General features: G+C 39.9%; 1 protein-coding gene across 12 annotated transcripts in view; it reads right to left on the bottom strand.

Moving 5' to 3' along the window:
• Positions 1 to 20899, bottom strand: part of DCAF6 (DDB1 and CUL4 associated factor 6) — a 158423-nt gene that overhangs the window by 17341 nt on the left and 120183 nt on the right. For 6 of the 12 annotated variants that reach the window (XM_043538454.1, XM_037906796.2, XM_043538450.1 and 3 more), the window contains 4 exons: positions 17558 to 17700; positions 16409 to 16492; positions 15927 to 16254; positions 6263 to 6304 (listed from right to left, as the gene is read on the bottom strand). In XM_043538454.1, coding sequence (XP_043394389.1) covers positions 6263 to 6304; positions 15927 to 16254; positions 16409 to 16492; positions 17558 to 17700 — 597 coding nt within the window. The remainder of the gene's footprint in view (positions 1 to 6262; positions 6305 to 15926; positions 16255 to 16408; positions 16493 to 17557; positions 17701 to 20899) is intronic. The other 6 variants (XM_037906815.2, XM_037906785.2, XM_043538457.1 and 3 more) reach the window with 3 other exon arrangements.

Here is a 20899-nt window from a genome sequence, read left to right as displayed (position 1 = left end):
GGGATCTTGCTAGTCTTACTACTACTCTTGGTCACACAGATTGCCACAGATACAAGAATCACCTTTGCACCTTGGCACACCCAGGATGCTTCCACTCACGCCTCTCAGGTGAGGACCTAGCCACTGTGATACACATATTATCAATCACACTTATGCTTTCCAAACACCAATTTAGATTCACCTCTGAAGTTAAGTCCTGGTTCTAAGTGAAAAGGCACTAATCGACTGTAATTTAGCTGTCTCTGAAATGGGGCCATCTGGAGAGTAAGGCTAATACAACTACACTTCACAGGGAGGTTCTGGCTATCAGGCTTTGGGAACAAAGTATTCTTGATGGTGAGACCCTGGCTACAGAACTCCTTGCCAGACAAGACCAGACTGGGCCCTAGCCTAATGATGCTTCAGATGCATGGGGAGAACACACCTTTTTGATAAAGCCTCCCCCAGAATTGCTGCTCTGTGCACAGATTGTTTTGTTTTAATTTAAAAGTTACACATCTCTGTCCTGGAAGTACAAAAAGAGCAGCATATTTTTGTTCTGGGCTTTTGTTCATTTTTAATTTCAGATACAATGGTAACAGTTATGATATAAAAATATAAATGTTAGATAGCAATCTGAAATTTTGATGTAGGCTCACACATACACAAAGCCAGCAGAGAAAGTAAGATGCTGTGCAATTTTTTTAATGTTCCAAATTTTGATCTTTGCTGAGCTTGAACAATTGTTTTTTAAAAAATTGCACACGCTTCACCGAACATGAGAAGTAGGGTTGCTGCCAACCCTCCAGAACTGTCCTGGAGTCTCCAGGAACTAAAGATTCATTTTTAAAGATTATGTGAAGAAATCTCCAGCAAGACGTCCAATCAAAACTGGCAACCCTACTGAGAAGTCAGGAAGTAATCTGTGATACATACTCTGTTACAGCGCTTTTCTGGTGACCTCATCAGTTGCTGCCAAATATAAATTATTTATTTGTATTTTAGAAGTAAATTTCTAGCCATTATGATTGTGAAGAAATCTGAAAGTAACCTTAAGTAATGCTGTCTTACTGAAACTGCAGGTAACAACAATACCTTTAAAAGGTTTTGTTCACAATACAGAAAGTTATGCTGCAGAATGCAGTTACACAATGATTTGGTCCTATACACAGAGAGAGACTGAACTATGTTTTGACTATGTCCCCATACCATGCTAAAGCCATTATTTTAGGATAATACAGGGATGCTCTTTGGTCTCAACTACATAACAAAATCAAAACCAATGTTCTATTCATGTTGAGTGCTACCTTGATATATCATCCCATAATAAAGTAGGTTTGTGTTGCGTATATGGGACAGGACCCAAGAAGGCGTGTAGTGCCTCAGTCATCTCAATGGCGTGTTAAATTTTCATCAGATTTCGAAGGTAAGTATCATTGTCAGACATTTCAATTCTGATTATTTTAGCAGAAGTATCCAAGTAGTCTTGGATAGGGACAGCACTTTTTTCCTAGACTGACTCCAGCAGAGCCAAATTTGAATCTTGAAAACAAATGGTCATAAAAGGAATTTTTTTCCAAGTTATGTTATTCAAAAACAGCTTAGACTTTCTACAAAGTTCCCATACAATTCACTTTTAGGCTAAGATTTGGAAGCAGAAATTTAAGCCCAAAAAGTAGTTTTTCGAGATTGAACTGCTACTGAAAAGAATGGTTGAATGGAGTGGCCATCACACCTTTCCCGGAAGTAGTGCCAGTCACAAACGGAATCTGTATGTCTAGAAAGCAAGTGAATAATATTATAGGTAAAATGCTATCAAGGTGAAACAAAAATGTCCATTATGTAACTGAAAATATCAACAAATAAGACACAGCCACGAACTGGTTATCTCCCAGTGTAATAATGGATTAAGACAACAGAAGATGCAGCCTGATTTTAAGGCTTTAGCAAATCATGCACTTTTAATTACATCACACACCAGCCAAAATCATCAAAAGGAATTGACTGCACATCAACCAACTCATGGAGTATGGTTATGTGAAAGACTCAAAGCTTGGAGTACTTGCACATAAAAAAGGTGCAATTTCAAAATTGAATGTTTATGACGATATGGAAGAAAGGTTTTAGTGGTTCAAAAAAGCGTGGACAGTCAGGAAACCTGATTCCTATTATCTCTGCCACTGTTTTGCTGTGACTAAGTTGCTGCATCTGAAGGGTAGTGATACTAATCTATTTCACAGGGACATTGTGTGGTTTCTTTTATTAGGTGTTTTAAGATCCTTGAATGGAAGATGCTAGTCAAGTTCCAAGTATTATTACCCTGGACTTTATACTGAAGCACAATAATTGAACACAGCTTTTTTTTTGTATCCCCAACCAATATACATAAAAACATTGTATTAATCGCAAAAGAACTTGTGTGCCCAAACCTCATCACGTGTATGCACTTGAAAGCACTCATTCTGCACCACCCTCCAGTTGAAAATATTATCAAAAGCGATTGTATTATGCTGTCCTTTCAAACCCCAAAATATGGGTTTAACTATTCTAATTAGGCCCAAGAATGAATGACCTATCAAGGTATTTATCACTGTAGTATAAAAGCATTAGGATTTTTCCATTAAATGTAAATCTGAAGAAAAAACTGAACAAGAGGATGATACAGTTTATCTATAGCCAAGTCTAACAGCTGCCTCAGAAGAAATTCTACAGCCACTAAAAAAAAACCCCCAAAAAACTGTGGAGGAAGAAAAAGTGAAACCTAAATCCATAGAACATTCTTCACTTTTTTTTTTTTTTTTTTTTTTTAAACACACACTTACGGGGGGGGGGGGGGGGGGGGGGGCGAATGAGTCTTCATCTAAAATCTACTAAGATTTCCATCCAGAAAATTCTGTGTTTATGTTCCTACAATGAATTTTGCATAATTGGGTACCCAGTACATTTGGTCCAGTGTAATATTTTACATAGTGCTCCTTAGAAGTTTTTTTGGTCACAGATCTGAGTTCAGCTGTCACTTCGGATTCATATTATTGAGGACTTTTGGTTACCTAGAAAGGCATAAATCTCAAAACAGCTAAATTTATTATTAAAGGATGCAGAAATGATTACTGGACATGCTTTAAAAGAAGGAAAACAGATTATAACTGGTCCCCTCAAAAACATACTCAATTTAAAAGCCTCTTGAATCTACAGATTATGCACAGAAAAGCTGCTGCTGTATCTGACATACATTGATTCCACTGACATAGTTACTTCATTAATATTGTAAAAGGAAGTACACTTTACAGAGCTCTTTCCTACAATGCCAATGAAATTCTCAACTCTTACCCTGGTGAGCTTTATTTATCCTGAGAGAATCTAAACTGAGCACCAAAATATTCTGTTCTCTTTTTCCTTGCTAAGAAGTGTACCTGCCTCCTCTTCCTCTCCTCTTTTGAATTAAACCCTTCTCTCCCTTCCCATAACACTCTCCTACCTCCCCAAGCTGCAGCATAATTGCACTGCCGTCCCAGTCCTTGGACAAGTAAAGCCCTGTTTTCATGGGTGCAAGCAGCCTCCATGAATTTCATTATTTTGCGGCTGTGGAATTTGCTTCAGAATTTTGCCCTGAAATCTAAGTTTTGATTTAAAAAAAATGTTTTCTAGGTTTCAAATAGTTTCTAAAAGAGCCTCTATGTGAAGAATACCTTCCAATTATGAACTTTCCAATGCAATGACACATTCCTATTTGTTAAGACAGCTCTGATGTGTGAACTGCCCCAATCATGTTAACTTTGAATCCTAACAACACATTAAGGGCTGGTCTATGCTACAGAGTTAGGTCAATCTAAGGCAGCTTACATCGACCTAACTCTGTAAGCGTCCACACTAAAATGTCAGTCCCGCTAATGTAAGGCACCAACAACACTGACTTAATAACTCCACCTCCAGAAGAGGCATAACACTTAAGTTGATGTAGTTAGGTCAACGCAGCGTCCGTGAAGACACTGTGTTGCTTACATCAGACTGTTCCTGCTGTTAGCCCCGGGCGGCAGGGCTCCAGCTGTCAGTGCCCCACACTGACAGTTAAATTGGTGCAAGTGCTCCTGGTGAGGACACATATGGCGCACCACCAATAGGAGCATAGTGTGGACATGCAAAACTGACTTCATTACTGCAGTGACTATACATCAGGACTGGGCAAACTTTTTGGCCCAAGGGCCACATCTGGATATGGAAATTGTATGGCGGGCCATGAATGCTCATGAAATTGGGGGTTGGGGCGAGGGCTCTGGCTGGGGGGTGTGGGCTCTGGGGTGGGGTTGGGGGTGCAGGAGGGTGCTCCGAGATGGGACCGAGGGTTCGGAGGGGGATTAGGGCTGGGGCAGGGGATCAGGGCACAGGAGGTGGTCAGGGATGCAGGCTCCAGGCAGTGCTTACCTCAAGCAGCTCCCAGAAGCAGCAGCAGCATGTCCCCACTCCAGCTCCTTTGTGGAGCGCAGCCATGCAGCTCTAAGCACTGCCCTGTCCGCAGGCCCTGCCCCTGTAGCTCCCATTGGCTGTGGCTCCCGGCCAATGGGAGCTGAGGGGGTGGAGCTTGGGGCAGGGACAGCATGTGGATCCCCCTGGCTGCCCGTACGCTTAGGAGCTGGAGTGGGGACATGCTGCTGCTTCCAGGAGCCGCACGGAGCGGGGCAAGCCCCAGACTCTGCTCCCTGCCTGGAGCGGGGCAAGCCCCAGACCCTGCTCCCCAGAGCGAGCTCGAGGGCCAGATTAAAATGTCTGGAGGGCTGGATGTGGCTCCCGGGCCGTAGTTGGCCCACCCCTGCTGTACATCGACGTAACTTAAGTCAACTTAATTTTACAGTGCAGACTTGCCTCAAGTCCCAACATTGACTATTTCACTGTTGATCATTTCAGCAGAAACATGATGTGGTTATCTCTCAATCCCAAGATACTCATTTCCCTTGCCTCCCCAGGTGCCCAATTTCTCAACTACCTCCTACTCAGTTGCAAAAAACTCGACAGTTGTGGCAATATTAAAATCTACAGGACAATTAAGATGAAATTTTAGGAAGACAATATATCAATCAACTAATTAGATACTATAAAAATTCCACACTGATTGCATTATTCATTTTCATATTTAATTCTATACATTTACCTCAAGCTGACACAGAACTTGCAGTCTGTAACACTGGGGTGCTATAGAACTCCAAGAACAGTGGCTTTTACCATGGAATGTGGACCCATCTTTCCACAGATTACAAAAGCCCTTGAATACAGACCTTTAGCCAACTGCACGAGAGTAGTAACTAAAACTGAAATATAAAGGCAATGGAAAGACAGGGACACACTATTTTCCTTTAGATATTCATATTTTTGGACCCTCTTACACATTGTGTGTGACTGTATGCAGGGACCTTAATATAAGAAAGGCAGATACCCTTTCTAGGGTAGTCATATAAATTAACCCCTTCAGATGTGTATCCTGCAACTGGTCATTCATGAAACTATAAAAATATTGTGTCATTTTAAATTAATTCCTTCCATTTGTTAACTTAATCTCCATCTATTATATTTGGCACTAACTCACACAATTGCTTCTCTCCCTGAAGGCCTACTGCCAAACTTAGTTGTCAGAAACCTTAAGTCTTCCTACAATTAACACACTGGGGTATTGCACTGAGAGAGACAAGAGTATTCCATCTCAAGTGCTTTTACATTTTTTAACTTTATGAGGTGGAGAAACATCCCCCAAAACCAGTGTCTCTCTTCCTAAATGTGCACTATCAACCCTGGCTATAAAAATTATGCTCAGTTCCATAAATTGATCCATCCAAAAATTAAAACAGGCCTTTGAATAATGTATTCCTAAATAGTGCTAATTAATCTTACTCCAGAACCAAGTGTTCTCCAATACAAAACAAGCCAAATCAATGGTGGCACATGCAAAATACAAGTGCCAAAGCTAATGAAGTTTAAAAAAAAAAGAAGTGTTTGTTCTACATGAGTAAACACTTTTTACATTATGATCATTTTTATGGCACACACTAAAGAGATTAATGTGATGTTAAATTTGTACACAGCAATTTCTTCTCACTCTGTTTCCATGCAATGCATGCAGTTAAATATAACTCATCAAGCAATCTGCTCTACAATTTCCAGCATCCAAAGTCTGGCAAATTTAAAAGTGGTAACAGCTAACAGAAAAACTGGTTAGATGTGGAAAACGAGGACCTGGTAAATCCATCATACAGAAGGAAGAAAAAGGGGGAGAGGGAGGAAGATACTGAATTACCTCATTATTCTATCACCTATTGCTGTTCCTCTGATATTAAATCTAGTGAAGGGAACAATAGTTAAAGTCATTCACAAATCCCGTGTACTGAGTTTTTAAAGATTAGAGTCTATTACAGAATGTGTTCCGATTATTTCAAAGATTCTACTTCTTCCATATGGGTTAATACATGAAAAACATTTTAATTTCAATCAATCCTCCCCCCAGTTTTTGCATATTTTTATTAGTACACAATACGTTTTTGTAAATACAGGTTTTATAAAATACAGTAATTACTCATCAATTGAATTGTAGCAGGTGTGGCAGCAAGTTGCATAAACATTTCCATTGCAAATTCTCTATTTTGAGTCCCTTATGACTTCAAATTTTCCACTAATTGGACTGATTTTCCAGGCTTAGTCTCTGCTCAGAGGTGACCTTTTATCAGAAACTTTGAATCGAACCAATTCGGCCGTTTGAATATGGAAATAGCCCTCACTGGGAAGCACCTTGGACTATTCAGGTGAAAACTGATTTTGATCTGACACGATTTTTGACTGGTCATAATTCAATTGTGTGCACTTGCAGAACACTTTGCACAGTATTTTCTCACTAAGCCCACAGAGTTCCCAGCTAAGGAAGGCCATGCTTTCTGCACATACATGACTAACTTTGCTGCGTTTTGAGAAGTTTGTGAACATCTAACTTAGAAGATATTTAGCTGCTTTGGCATGCAACAAAAGGGACTCTTCTCCCCATGGACTCCCCAAGGAGCACAGGAGAGAACTCCCTTCTGCAGACCTTGTAGGGTAAGTGACAATGTTCCAGCAGCATCTAGTCAAATAGTTTCACAATATGAAATTTATTTTCATCCTTATTCTTTAAATATACCCTAGGAAATTCCATCAGATAATTGTTCACGGGTGTGTTAAAAATGTCATATTAGATTAGTTAACTAGACCAACCACTATAAAATAGATTTCAAGAGCCAAGCATTTCACTTCTTTTAGTCAATATAGTCTTTACCATTTCCTAAGGTAATGTTATACTATAGCAGCAGAGATGCTAAAGGAAAAGAATGAGATGGCCATTCCATCCTAAGTCTCCCATTTTCAGTTCTGGGAGATAAAGGCTCATGGCTGGTCTCAGCCCAAAACGTTAACAACTCTGGAGAGTTTGGGCAGTTTTCACAATTATGTAAACCTGTAAAAATACTTGTTTTGGACTTTAAAACCACTGCTGTGGACTTTTTCTATGTTCAAACAACAAACAGCTTTTTAAAAGATATATTTCTACTGCATTCAAGATAAACAGAGGAATAGTTACATGGGAATCACTGTAAGGAATGCTATGTCAGATAAGTAAAATGAAAATATTAAATTATAGGTCTACTATTTTTTTTTAGTTTTACCTTTTTGACAAATTGACATAGGATTTTTTCCCCAGAATTTAATTGCTTTCTATTTAACATCTATTTAATCTTCATTGTAAGTCTAAATACTAAATCATACTAATATTGGGCAACAGATTGACTGCTACTTTAGACTCCAAACATATCTAAATTATGTGCATTAGATGATAAATCCTGGTTAATTGACTTGAAGACCAGGATGTTTTTACATACTTTATAGAAGCTCTCTTTGGTGCTGTTGTTTTAGGAATAACAAAGTAGGTTCAGATTTCATGTTTCCATATCTATAGCATAGGTTTACTGGTACAGTTAAATTTAGGATAAGCTTTTTGCTTGCAGACACTATGTTCTGTATTCCTTAAGTCAAGCGCTAGAGAGAGTTGGTCCTGTGGATAGATTCCCAGAACACATAACAGAGGGTTAAATAGAGCCAGTTCCCAGTTTGGAACACATTAAAAGTTGGATTAGGCATCTAAATGAGTGCACACATTGGGAGATCCCTAAAAAACATATGAATGATGCATAATGAATCACATTTAGAACATCTGAAGTGTAGATTTATATTCATTTTGTTCAAAATTGAAGGAAATAGTAAAAAGTTCATGAAGCATGAAGTACTATATTTGCTTTTTAAGGATTACAAACAGGTTGCAAAGGGATATTCAAGTGCTTCTGCCACTGATTATCCTTAGGAGGAACTGTAAGATCTTGACTCCAGAGTACAGAATTTGGGGTATACACTTTCCAGCATTCCCCAACAGAAAAATTGTACATTATAGACAAGAGCTAATTTGGGTTATGTCGCTATCTGAATTTTTCTTCTACATCATTCTTCGCCAACTCTGGTATTTCTCCAATGTCTAGGAAGTGTTTAACTTGTAGATACATATAGAAATCCAGAGATTAAACTTTATTCTAAGCAGTTCAAAGTTCAGTAATGTTATACTCTGGAAAAGGTCTCCAATAGTCAACAGGATTTTAGCATCCCCTCTTTGAAAGTTAGTGTATTCTTTTCCTAGAGGAAACACACCAGATATTCCCAGGAAGTCAATGAGAATTTTGGCTCTTTGTCAAGGTACCCGATTATATTTTTCTATATTTACAGAGGTACCCCCTACTATAGCATGTAATCCAATCACCTGAGGGAGCCAAATGTCTTTACCATAAATCAGATTGAAAAGAATAAAGGGTGAGCAATGTACTGCACCAGTACTTTGTCACAAGGGGCTGTTTCTCTGCAGCCCAAATATATTGAATTACGGCTGTCCAGCAATAGAATTTCCAACTGGGAAAGTAAACACATCCTTTTCTTTTCTGTCTCTGGACTCTCAACAAGCTGATTTGTGGTCGTTTTCCATACTCCATCAAGGTCTGTTACTTTAAATATCAAATAGGTAACAACAATGGAATGAATTTTAGGGAGTACAACACTCAGTGAAGCATGCTAATTTATCAAGCTGACTTGGCCAAACAGATAATGGTAAAAACAATGAGGAGTCCGGTGGCACCTTAAAGACTTAGTATTTAATATTTAAAAATATTTAACCGTATCAACTTCAGTGCAGTTAACATATACTAGATTTACACTGGTGTAACTAAAAGTAGAATTTGGGCTTACATTCGTCACTGATGCAGTCAGATACAGACAAGGGAGAAGTCTGTAAAATTAAGTGTAATATCCGCTCACAGCACTACTGCAATCTTCATCAAATAAAGAACAGAACACCCGATAGGGATAAAAAAATTATGAGAGGGGAACTTAAGGAAGATGCTAGGTTCCTGGCCCAAGGTCACAAAGGAAGTCCATATCAGAGATGGGATTGGAATTTGGGAGATTTTTGATTCATAGCCTTGTGTTCAAACCAGCAGACCACACCATATGCTGTCCTTCCTGAGGAAATTGACTTAAAATCTTTGTCTCTAACTACTAAGATTCTAATGCTACACATAATACGCCACTGAATGAGGCAGTGGTCCTGTGGAAAAATAGTATGTAGTCATATAACAAAAGACTAACATTATGCATACACATAAGGTGGACAAATTAAAGTTGCACAGGCAACCTTAAATCTGGCATTTCCTAACTTTTCAGTGTAACCTTAGTAATGTTCTTTTAACAGTTTGTGTAATTTTTAGTTTTTGTGTTTTTTTTTTTAAAGGAACTGAAACAATAGTTATTCCATCATGTGGCATCATATTGACACCCACATAGGTTATCAGCAGGGTGGAAACCTTTATATCCATCACAGTGGCAGAGGTTTGTTCAACTGGTAGCAGGAGTAGGTTGTCATCCTCTATGTGAGCCAGCAGAGGAATGGTGAGACTCGGGAATTTTGGGTTCCACTCTAGGCTCAGGAAGGAAGCATGCTGTAGTGGATACAGACTCGTCTACACATTCCCATCCAGCTTGATTCCTTTTGCCTCCTCCTACCCAACATGTCCTTGGTCTCAAGTTACATCTCTTCCCCACCCTGGCTCCTCATCCCAGTCTCCTCACCTAGCCAGTCTCAGACTCCATTCCTCAAAGCTTCTCATCCCAGTCCTAGCCCCAAAGCTCCTTCTCGCCAGTCTCCTTGCTCTGCTAGTTCCAGTTCCTTCCTCCTGGCTTTTCATCCAATCTATTTCCCCACCACCCCACCGTGGTCTTCAGTTGCCCCCGCATACCCAGTCCCCGTCTCCATCCCTGGGCTCCTTGCTGAATCTCAGTGTCTCCCCCGTCTCAGCTCCTTGTCACAGTCTTTGTCCAGTCAGTCCCAATTGACCCCCTGAACCTTGTTAGATCTGTCTCCCTTTTCCCTTTATTTCCTTCCCCCACTCCACTGGTTCTCAATCCCAGTCTTCCTCTCCCCTCCCTTCAGTCTCCAGTCCCAGGATCGTCCTACAGGGTCTTTGCCCCAGCTTACTCCTCCCTTAAGACTCCACAGGTCTAGCTTTTTTTTCCCCTTTTGTATTTGTATCAGGCTGGTTTGTCACCAGAGGGAGTCACTGAGCACAGGACAGACAGGCTTCCTGCTCTCAGTTCAGGAACCCGGATGTAGCACAGTTTATAGCAACCCAGAGCTGCAATTTCAGGCAAAGTCCTGCTCAGCCCCAGGCTGGCATATACCCAGTGCATATGGAATCTCTGGGGTATTTAGCTGCTAAAATTTAAGAAGTCTCTCCTGAGCATGTGAGAACTATGATTTTTCAAAGGCTTATAACTTGACCAAATTTGGGCAGATTTTCATGGGTTCAGCAAAATGCACAATCCTGACACACAGGCCACCACCTACCAAATTTCAAGTCCCTGATCCAAAACTTTTCAAACAAAATGTCAGATTGTTTTGTCTTTTAAAATGGGCAAAATGTATTTTTCCCTGGCCTCATTCTCAAATGAATGAACCATTTTCGCAGAAATTAAAAAAAAAAATCAACCTGAAACAGATATAGCATAGAAAATTTCAGCTCAAATTGCTAAAGTTTGACAAAGTTATAAGCAACTAAAAAAGTGCTGAGACTGTAATATCAAAATTGTGACATGAGACAAGAACTTGGTTGGAGTTATACCCTGCTAAAAACTGAAGTTTAAGCACATGCTCAAGTCTCACTGAGGAGACTTAATGCTTTGCTGAATTAAAGCCTATGAATCCTAACTGGTGTTGCACATTAGCTAGGACACTTGAAATTGCTGAAAAAAATAATGACGATTGCTGGAAACTGGCTATACTGGTGGTACATGACAAAGCACCATCCTTGATTATTTACCCTTAACCTATTATAAGACTTTTAGCTTTCCTCACTAGAAGGCTGTAAAGCCAACAAAAACATGTAAAAAACACTGACAAATCCTGCTGAGATTTTCATAGAATGTCTACAGTTGTTGGGGCATTACACAGGTATCTAGTGAGCCTACCAAGGAATAAGAAAAGAAGTACTTTTGGCACCTTAGAGACTAACAAATTTATTTGAGCATAAGCTTTTGTGAGCTACAGCTCACTTCATCGGATGCATTCAGTGGAAAATACAGTGGGGAGATTTATATACATAGAGAACATGAAACAATGGGTGTTACCATACACACCGTAAGGAGAGTGATCACTTAAGGTGAGCTATTACCAGCAGGAGAGTGGGGGGGGGGCGGGGGGGCGGGAGGAGAAAACCTTTTGTAGTGATAATCAAGGTGGGCCATTTCTAGCAGTTGACAAGAAGGTCTGAGGAACAGTGCGGGGGGGGGGAAACATTGGGAAATAGTTTTACTTTGTGTAATGATGCATCCACTCCCAGTCTCTATTCAAGCCTAAGTTAATTGTATCCAGTTTGCAAATTAATTCCAATTCAGCAGTCTCGCGTTGGAGTCTGTTTTTGAAGTTTTTTTGTCGAAGAATTGTCACTTTTAGGTCTCTAATCGAGCGACCAGAGAAATTGAAGTGTTCTCCGACTGGTTTTTGAAAGTTATAATTCTTGACGTCTGATTTGTGTCCATTTATTCTTTTACGTAGAGACTGTCCAGTTTGACCAATGTTCATGGCAGAGGGGCATTGCTGGCACATGATGGCATATATCACATTGGGGATGTGCAGGTGAACGAGCCTCTGATAGTGTGGCTGATGTGATTAGGCCCTATGATGGTGTCCCCTGAACAGATATGTGGGCACAGTTGGCAACGGGCTTTGTTGCAAGGATAGGGTCCTGGGTTAGTGGTTCTGATGTGTGCGGTTGCTCGTGAGTATTCGCTTCAGGTTGGGGGGCTGTCTGTGAGAAAGGACTGGCCTGTCTCCCAAGATCTGTGAGAGTGATGGCTCGTCCTTCAGGATAGGTTGTAGATCCTTGATGATGCGTTGGAGAGGTTTTAGTTGGGGGCTGAAGGTGACAGCTAGTGGCGTTCTGTTATTTTCTTTGTTGGGCCTGTCCTGTAGTAGGTGACTTCTGGGTACTCTTCTGGCTCTGTCAGTCTGTTTCTTCACTTCAACAGGTGGGTATTGTAATTGTAAGAAAAAATAGTAAAACTATTTCCCCATGTTTACTCCCCCCCCCGCCCCACTGTTCCTCAGACGTTCTTGTCAACTGTTGGAAATGGCCCACCTTGATTATCACTACAAAAGGTTTTCTCCCCCCACACCCCTCCCCCCGTCCTGCTGGTATTAGCTCATCTTAAGTGATCACTCTCCTTACAGTGTGTATGGTAACACCCATTGTTTCATGTTCTCTGTGTATATAAATCTCTCCACTGTATTTTCCACTGAATGCATCCGATGAAGTGAGCTGTAGCTCACGAAAGCTTATGCTCAAATAAATTTGTTAGTCTCTAAGGTGCCACAAGTACTCCTTTTCTTTTTGCGAATACAGACTAACACGGCTGCTACTCTGATACCAAGGAATAGTGCAGACTCCACAACATCCTCTGGAGGAAAAGCAGCATTTAATGAAGTTATTGCTCACCCATCATTCTGACATGGAGGTAAGACAATACACTGCAACTGCTACAGTAAAAGAGAAGATGAGGAAAAGATTAAAAAAGAGCAATGTGCCAGATATAAAGATAAAGAAAGGAGCAAGAAAACTCCCAGAGCTTTTTTCCAGCCTCAGAAATGTGACTTGTTTTGTTGTCTAAAGCTTTACAAATATTAAGTGAATTCATGCCTGGTGAAAGGTGCCCAACTTACAACCCCGGATACTGAAATCACAGAGATTTATGTATCTATGATATTTATAAAACATTAGTCACCTGGGACTGCATGAACACCTGGGTTTTGAAATAACAAAGAAAAAAGTTTTAGGTGTTTTTTTTAAAAACCATGTGTTAATCAACTGTGGTAAAACACCAGGGTGGGCAGGGCATTTGTAGTTCTCACACATGTTAACGGGTCAAGGTAAAAAATGGAGTAATGTAGTGAAATCACATTTTTTCCCTAGTGTGGACATACTCCAGAAGGGTAAACTTTTCCACAATGCCTCATCAATGTACCTCAACCCAAATCATGAGGGGCAAAAGGGTAGTTCAGGGTCCATGGTCCATTCAATCCTGTTCCTCTCTAACATTCCAGTAAGAGTCCCAAAAAATGTCAATTACAGTGGTGGGCTTTGATACACTGCTCAGTGTTCTGGGCTATGTCGTCATCTAGGGACACAGACATGAAGTCAAGCCTCAAAGGGGCAGCCGTGTTAGTCTGGATCTGTAAAAGCAGCAAAGAGTCCTGTGGCACCTTATAGACTAACCGACGTATTGGAGCATGAGCTTTCGTGGGTGAATACCCACTTCGTCGGATGCATGTCATGAAGAAGTCCTATATTTTAAAAATCTCCTCAGCCATGCAGTCCCTTGGAAAATTCCTACTTTGCAGAACTTATGAATCCCAGGGAAAACAGTCATTCATTGCATCCACCCTCTGAGACCTAAATATACATCAAAGAGCCAATATGAAACAGAAAACAATTAAGGAGGACATTAAAGTTGATGCCAAGTTAATTTCTTTAGCAACAGTACAGCTAAGTTTCAACTATTTGCATTTCCAGTGTACATAATTAACAGAAACATAACCTCTATCCCATACAAATACAGTGTTAAGTATGTCCCAAAAGAGAGATGTACCATATCCTAAGGTGCAACTGAAAGTGAGAATAAAAATTTTAAAAATATATTGCCTTGAGTCCAATAGCTGAAAGTTTGCTTAATAAATTATGATAGTATTTGAACAGTCCAGGCATTGATGTTAACAGCATATTTTGGTGAATGGGAGGGTTATTATGTCAATGATGGATTATGGATTATCCAAGTATATGATATATAGGAAACTTTCTTAGCAACAATGGTCAAAAAAGGCTTGGGTTTTTTTTTGCGACCATAATTTTCTAGTAACTCTCATAATCATCATTAGTCTTGTCCATACTGGTATTCAGAAGTTAACAAGAGAAAAAGGGTATGAAAGTTCTCTTCTCATGAGAGAGAAAAAGGAAAATTCAAAATTATTTGAACAACCACCAATGGAGAAAAGGCACAGTATATTAAACATACGCTACAGCAAAATGCAGCACTGCCTACCAGTACTAGTTAGTACTTTTGCAAACCAAGGATGCCTACAGTGCAGATAGACAAACTGTAGACCATTGTATCTGTGACAGATGGGCAACTTCCTACAATAACCTTGAAAGACCTTACTGTATTAAGTTTATGTATCATTGTGAGCCAGGATTGTAAGTAACCTTTCTAGGTGTGAGATATGACTGATACAAGACCTGGGAGCTCAAAAGACTGTACTGAAAATGTGCCAGACAATTATGAAGTTTTGAGACAAAAAGTGGTAAGTGGATTTCTGGGGATCCCTAGGGAGAAGTTAATGCAAACGCCCCACCTCCGGTTATGCAAAAACCCAGCCTTTTGAAGCTACTCCCTGAGGACAGGGTCTTTGTCTGCAGATTTCTATGTTTCTATGACTACCTGTTACAGAAGGCCAACATCAAAGGCCAAGGCAATATAAAGAAAAGGCTAATCTGCCCCGCCTTCATTCTGGTTTGGGACCTAAGGTGGATGAACTTGTAACCATGATGAAAACCCAGCTGTGGATGTTGAAGGACTAAAACCGACCAGAGCCCTAGGTTGGAGTTGAGGGTGACCTCCAATAAGCTTTTTAGCATGCATGTATGTTTTCATTGTTTTAAGTTAAAGCATTACAGAGAAAACATATTAAGAATGAATGTGCTTGCTTAGAAGCATCTGCGTGGTAATTATAATCTGGGGCAATACACAGGTCATAACCCTGGGAGAGAAGGCAAAACAAAAACACTGGTCTTTTAGGAAGTCTGGCTGGCTGGGAGATCAGTGTAAATCAGGAAGCTGTAGAACCTTAAAAACCCCAGTCAGAAGGGAGTGAGATGTGGGTCTCTGGCGAGGAAAGGTGATATCTGGGAGCCAGAAGCCCAAAGTGGATGCCACTGGTGGACCATGGAAGGGGAATACAGGTGCTGTTGCCCTGAAATTGTGACAGTATCCTAACATGCGTTGAGAACAACACTGATTAACTGCAAATATTTATCAATGGGGAACTCAGATAAAAAGCTGTTTTTATTCCTTTAGCAAGAAATATACAAACACAACAAGTATTAGGTTTGTATGAGTTTCTTTTTTAAAAAAAATATGTATCCTAACTAGATGCAGCCTTCAAGGTTCCTGGTAAGTTGATGAGGCGCTCTGGGCCACAAGCTTTAAGATCCTTCTGTAGGGGGCTGGGGCATCAGTTCCTAGTTTTCCCTCAGAAAATACTGATGCCAAATAATAGAAAAGGAAAGAATTCTACTAACCTATGTCCTGGTCCTCCTCGATACCTTGCACCAGGTATCAGGACAGGGTCATCATCACTATCATCAGTTTCTTGGAAAGCAGTGCTTCTGGTGGATGATTCTTCATGACTTGCAAGCCCTGAGGAGTCTGGCTGCGGTTGACGTTCATGGTTTGTATTAACTGGGTTGGCAGTGGACTCTGTACTTTGTTGACTTGAACTCTCTTGCTCTTTGCTTTTTTCACCTGAAGGTCCTTCCTCTGGGTTCCTACAGATGCTGTCAAGATTGGGATCACTTTCTCCTTCTGTGCTGGTTCCAGGATGCTCAGATATACCCTTATCTGACACAGCTAACAGAAAAAGGCGGTCAAAATTAGCCACTGACAGCACTGATAGTTATAGTCTACTTAGGAAGACGTTATAAATGTTATAAATAAATTTTGTGTTTGGCTTGGCTTTACCCTTTTTCAGCCAGACAATCATATGAAGAAACAGCAGACAAACCTGTTTTTGTTCTCTCTACAGCTTCATCTATAGCTTTCAACTCTTCAGCACTTGTGACTTCCTCATGCAATTCTTTACAGACTCCTGAAATTAAACACCAGATCATATAATCATTTCAGTAACATGAGTATACACTATAAGTCTTGTAGAACATTGGAATTGCTACACTGGGTCAAGCCACTGGTTCATGTAGACTGGTATGCTACGTCCCGTAGGTGCCCATATCTAATGCTTCAGGGGAAGACAAAAGGACCCCATAAATCCACTTACCAATTGTTCAGTTTGGTATATGAGAGAATAAAAGTGGGGTGGGAAGATTCTTTCTTGGTCCATGCTACAATTCAATACTTGATCATACAAGTATTTTAGTAGCTAATTTACTTTTAATGTTGTGAAACAGAAGATGTGATAACTCATAGTTATGATTATCTAGAGTTACAAAGGTTAATTAACTTATTTAAAGGTAATCTTCATATCTCTAGGCATTTCTTTGGAAATCCTCACTATATACTCACTGATACAGCCATTGCTCCAATTGTCTCCTGTAGCAATGAATCCAGCAGGTTGACTGAATTCAGCACAATACATTTTTCTCCAGATTTACACCTTAACATTGTATGCCCCCTTTATAGGCTGCCAACTTCAACTGTCCATTTACTAAACGGATTAACAAGTGAAAACAGGAGGATTTTTAATGTAAATTTTAATGTTGTTTAAAAGTTAACAGCCCTGAAGACCAGAGTCCCCTAATTATCCAGAGTACAGATACAGCATAGACATGGTGGTACAAGCCTTCTCTACCCCACCAAAGTTCTTTAATTCTGGCCTTGAAAAAACTCCTCCTCAAGGTGACAGTAAAAACTATTCACTGTTCTCCCATAATACAAAGAAATAAAGGACAAGAAGTTCAGAATTAAGAAAAACATTAGTTTCTCTTATACATAGCTACATGCCTCTTCAGTTGACAACTGGAATTAGTTTTGTAAAGTAAATAATTTTTTGCCTCCCTGAGCTCTGTTATCCGTTTTGCCTTCTTGGAAATAAATGAGAAAAATAATGTTGTATTAAGGTTACATTCTGCCCTCATTTTGGTATGTGAGAGACTCCCATTGAGTTCAATCGTAGCCATGAGTAGAATTGGGACCTTACCATTACAGGAAAAACTACGTATCTTACTTGTTTCTTCATTTTCTGGTGTTGTCTGTTCTGAGCTGTGTGTTCTTAAAGCTTCTTCCTGGCCTTCAGGTTTGCAGTGACTTCCACTCCCTCTCGAACTCGAAGTTGTGCTGCTCCTAACAACAAAGCACGTGTAAAATGGTTCAGTAATGAGGCAAAGACACAAGAAGATTCCATTTTAAATCAAAGGGACAACCACAAAGCACAACATCCCTACAACTTATTACTATAAGTAATTACAAAACAAATACAGATAAAGTCAGATGTTTGGAGCCAAATTTTCAGAAGTAGCTTCTAAAATGTGGCCCTCATTTTATAAAGGTGGAATCCTTAAGGGCTTGATTAAGCAAAATATATGACTACGTCTAATCTTATTTTTTGGTTGTTGTGTCCATTGCCTTGAATTACCTTTTACAAGTCTTTTTAATCACTGGAACATCATGTAATAAATTACAACAAAGTTATTAAAGTAGTAAAACCCTAAATCTGTACTAAATGAGATTTTGAGAACCAGGGCATTCCATGCAGATGTGTGTCATAACTTCACAAGAATTTATTGGTCTGCAAAACCATGCACTATGGATTTGATGAAGTAAGCATATAGCATATCAAGACAGAAACAGAAGCCTTAACTTGCAGCTGTAGTAAGAAAAGGAAGAGACATGAACTAAGGTGTGTACATGAATAATCTGTTATAACATACTGTCTATGTTACCTTAAACCACTCTTTTTATGTTGTAATAACCCATACATGTTTTAACCTAGACTGTAAACTTTCCACAGCAAGGACCAGACTTCTGCTATGTTCTGTAAAATGAATAAATAACTTCTGGCCATGCCACAAATAATAAACTATTACAGGGACTAAAGTGGCCACCTTTAAAATATCAGAATTTAACATATGTTACTATTAAGTGGTATTTGAGGTCTGTTTTCCCCCTACGCTTAGAGTAGGTGGGACATCTGCTGGCAAATGTTTTTTCTTTTTAAATGGGGAAAATGGCTCCTTCTCAATTAACATACAGAACTGCCTCCATGTCTTGAAAGACCTTTAGAATAGTTTCATCCTTATGAAACAAAGTTCTTTTCCTCCTGGGGTCTCATGTTTTAACTCACTCTGCTCCTCTTCTTGTTCTCAACTTACAACAACCACAACCATAAAACAATGAAAACCTTTCTGAGCACCATCTCAATGAAAGTGGAGGTGAATATTCAATCTTGCACCTTTTCTTTGTTGCTGGACTGAGAAAACTCACTCTTGTGGACAAGGAAGGAAACGACGATGGGTAGAATGATCATAACTGGGGCTTTCAGGTCTATGAAAGGTGAGGTGAGGTAGCTAGTCTCTTACACCATTTGTTGTGCTTTCAACCAGTGCTGGGCACATGCAAATCCTTGCTAGCCCTGAGAACATTCTCCTGGCTTGGGAATTTTGGGGATCAGTTCACATGGCATTAGGAATGAGTCATAGCTACCATGGAGGTGCTTGGATTCTGCTCATCTTATCTGGATGGTAATTGTGGAACTCCTGTTGCTGTGTCTATTGACTTAAGATCCTAATATACAACCTCTGGAACATGAATTACTTGTCCCAAGAAAGGGCTAGAGATGCAAGCACTTTAACACTTACCATCCTGGACAATTTACACGTGGTTGAGTGAGTTTGAGGTAAAGACTACCTTTAGAGAACACCCTTGAACTACTGCAGCTTTTCTGCTGGTCTCCCATTGAGCTGACCTGAGGTGATGGGGAAATGATGTGGAGTGCCAAATCTTGGTTTTCTTGGTGCCTCCATTTTCTGCTCTTTGTTGTCCTCCATAGTAGGTATTAGCAAAGTAAGGCACACTATGCAGTAAATTAGATTGTAGAGAGGCCTTATAAACTGAAAGAAGCATCTAGCACACAACCATGGCTAAACTAAAGGGCCACTTATATAACCTTGCCCTGGTGGTGGAAACAGCAGCCAGCCAATAAAGGAAACAAGACAGAATAGGCGAATCTCTAAGAAACTGGTCAGAAACATGATAAAGTTCAGGCTCATTGCTGGAAAAGAGTTAAGACAACAAACAAGAAAAGAGGATAGAAAATAAGGAAAAAAGTTCCATCGGAGACCAGGAGGTTTCTGCTACTTCTTCCAGCAGTCTCTCAGAGACATAAGCTTTCTGACAACCTCTCCCTATTGGCATGTCTTAGACATTCCCTGACTGGCAGCTCTGATTCTGGGTCCACATGTGGTAGGAAAACCCTAGTAAAAGAAAAGGAGGACTTGTGGTACCTTAGAGACTAAGAAATTTATTTGAGCATAAGCTGTAGCTCACGAAAGCTTATGCTCAAATAAATTTGTTAGTCTCTAAGGTGCCCAAGTCCTCCTTTTCTTTTTGCGGATACAGACTAACACGGCTGCTACTCTGAAACCTATAAAAGAGTGGTGAATAGGCTTTTTCCCTGACAAACCAAGAGTTTTACTGCTGTACAACCAAAACAGCTATATGAACGCAAGATTGAGTCCACTCTGACTCATCCATCAACAAGTGTCGGCAAAATCAAACCACTACAGGTGATTATGTAAGAGAAAGAAAGAACATGTGGATTTGCACATGCCAAATGGAGTCTGTGATGCTAATTGCAAGAAAAAAGAATGTAACCTGTAAACTGAGCGCAATTGATATGGAACCACTGAGGAAAAAACAAATACAAATTCCTTTAGTAACTTTCAGAATCACTTTTCTGTCTAATTGAAGTTTGAAGCTGGTTTTTGTGCTTTTGCCAGTTTAAAATCAGACTTTTAATGTTTTTGACCAGTATAGCACACAAAACTATGGTCGCTGAGTACTTTAGTAATGTAATTTTAGCACATTAAATACTACCAGTCGATAAAAGTAACTAAAAAATTTATTAAAAAAACAACAATAAGGAGTCCGGTGGCACCTTAAAGACTAACAGATTTATTTGGGCATTAGTCTTTAAGGTGCCACCGGACTCCTCGTTTTTTTGTGGATACAGACTAACATGGCTACCCCTCTGATACATAAAAATTTATTAATGTTCTGCACCTCCCACAGAACATGCCTGTCCTAAAACATTCAACAATAACCACTGCAAAAACTATAAGTGTATGGTTAGTTAAAGCCAGCAGAAGACAGTCTTGCAACAATCTGAAGCGTGCCAGATTTGGATTCTGACAGTCTATTTAAGATCTTCTATCATACCCATGACAAGAGTGTCTAGGGCCCAGATCTGTGTGGGTAGATTCAGAGAAGTCAATGGGACTCCATGTAGATATAAGGATCAGGGCTTAAGGCCTGGATTTTTAAA

The sequence above is a fragment of the Chelonia mydas genome, chromosome 1 (genome assembly GCF_015237465.2).
Source record: "Chelonia mydas isolate rCheMyd1 chromosome 1, rCheMyd1.pri.v2, whole genome shotgun sequence".
Classification (NCBI taxonomy): domain Eukaryota; kingdom Metazoa; phylum Chordata; order Testudines; family Cheloniidae; genus Chelonia; species Chelonia mydas.
Note: the sequence above shows the minus strand (reverse complement) of the source record. Positions and strands in the feature narration are given on the sequence as shown.